This window comes from Rhagoletis zephyria, unplaced genomic scaffold (genome assembly GCF_001687245.7).
Source record: "Rhagoletis zephyria isolate East Lansing unplaced genomic scaffold, Rhagoletis_zephyria_1.1 Rzeph_scaffold_60310, whole genome shotgun sequence".
NCBI classification, from domain to species: Eukaryota; Metazoa; Arthropoda; class Insecta; order Diptera; family Tephritidae; genus Rhagoletis; species Rhagoletis zephyria.
This window is the reverse complement of record NW_016217361.1, coordinates 1-1,621: the sequence shown is the minus strand read 5'-3', so window position 1 is coordinate 1,621 and position 1,621 is coordinate 1. Positions and strand designations below refer to the sequence as shown.

General features: G+C 38.9%; 1 protein-coding gene across 1 annotated transcript; it reads left to right on the top strand.

The window, feature by feature from the left end:
* Positions 1–81: 81 nt before the first annotated feature.
* Positions 82–1,614, top strand: LOC108356510 (DENN domain-containing protein 5A-like; the record flags this gene model as incomplete). Its single annotated transcript, XM_017607616.1, has 6 exons — positions 82–220; positions 294–544; positions 626–771; positions 833–951; positions 1,028–1,221; positions 1,451–1,614. Coding segments are annotated over exons 2-6 (861 nt in total), but the record flags the coding sequence as incomplete, so codon positions are not given.
* Between the last annotated feature and the right edge of the window lie 7 nt (positions 1,615–1,621).

The following is a 1,621-nucleotide window of genomic DNA, read 5'->3' as shown; positions in this document are numbered from 1 at the left end:
TCGCTTGGAATGTAATGCGTAAACGCATGGACTGTGAGTAGTTCACCGCCCAATGTCTATATAAACAATAATTTATTATAACTTTTATAGATTTATCTACATTCCAAACGGATATCGATAATCCACCAAGCCCGAATCGCAGTCGTTCGCGTGATCGTAACAAATTTGTTGGACTCGAGCAACTATGCCCGTTGCCAGAGTCATTGGAGTTCGATGTCAAGTATGTAAATAAAACTATACTATGCCACCATTAGATAATACGTACTTACAACTTTTAATATTTTTACGCTTAGAAACGTACTGGCAATGGCAGATATTAAGACTCACATCGGTTACACACGCGCTTGGGTTCGTCTATCGCTTGAGAAAAAATTGCTTTCGCGCCATTTTAGAACTCTACTTTCTGAGGAGTCATTGCTGCGTTCACTCTACAAACGCAATGCTTTTCTGCGATGCGAAGAGGAAAAAGAACAATTCCTCTACCATCTACTTACACTGAATACAGTGGATTATTTCTCCTTTACTAACACGTATCCCACTACAAGTAAGCAGTATCAGCTTGAAGACTCTAAATTTTTACTTATTCATAATTTCTCGCTTGTATGTATCATTTTTTTTTATTTAGAACTACCTTATCGTGTAGTAATATTTCCCTCGCGTAAATATGGCTCCTATCATACCTCTAGCAATGTTTGGATAATAGTGTCTGGTACAATGAACGAGACGCAGCGTGTGCCTGTGCCTAAAGGATCTTTGGAGTTTATTTTTCATGTGAATTTCTAAAAATATTCATATTTATTGCAGTATAGTTTATAAACATGTTTATTTCCAGTATAAGAACCTCGGTTTATTAACAACAATGCGCATTGGCCACGATAACTCTGGGCCGTCACACAAATGGCTAGTGGAACATGTAGTTATGCGTAATGAGGCTACCAGCCACACATATAAGTAAGTGAATTGTAATAAAAGAGACGATACTCGATATTATTTACTATGCTATTTTTGAAAATACTCCAAAACATAGATTTCCTTGTGGTCGTTGGCTCGGCAAAGGCGTCGACGATGATTCTACCGAACGTTTACTCGTGGGGCAACGCGTTTCAACCAATTCTAAGAATACTGAGGTGCCAACTGCTACTCAGACACCACCACGCACGCGTAGTCCAAGTGTACAACGGCAGGATACAGTGCCCACTTCGGAGTTGCAACACCAGTTGGGCAATTGTGTANTTATAAACCAAGTCGTGATCGCGATGTTGGCACCTTGACAAATTTACTTTGCGGAGATGACGGTTTGGTGAAATGTCTAGAGTGTATTTTCTTATGTGGTTTTCGCTCGACTCGTTTCTTCGGCAAAAATCTTTATATATGGGACTATTTTAGTTAGTAGACAAACAAGATTTTATTTGAAGAACTTTTTTTTTTACTATTTTCTTTTTGAATTTAGCTAAAATTAAAGAGCAATTCGAGCAGTACATGCAACACGAACAGCAACAACAAATGCAGCAGCAGTTGGATGACTCTGCATCAAGTGTGGATTCATCATTTAGTGATGGTAGCGGCGCAAATAGTTTGCAAAGGCGTGAATTGTCGGCCATTTGGCGTTACTATGTGCATT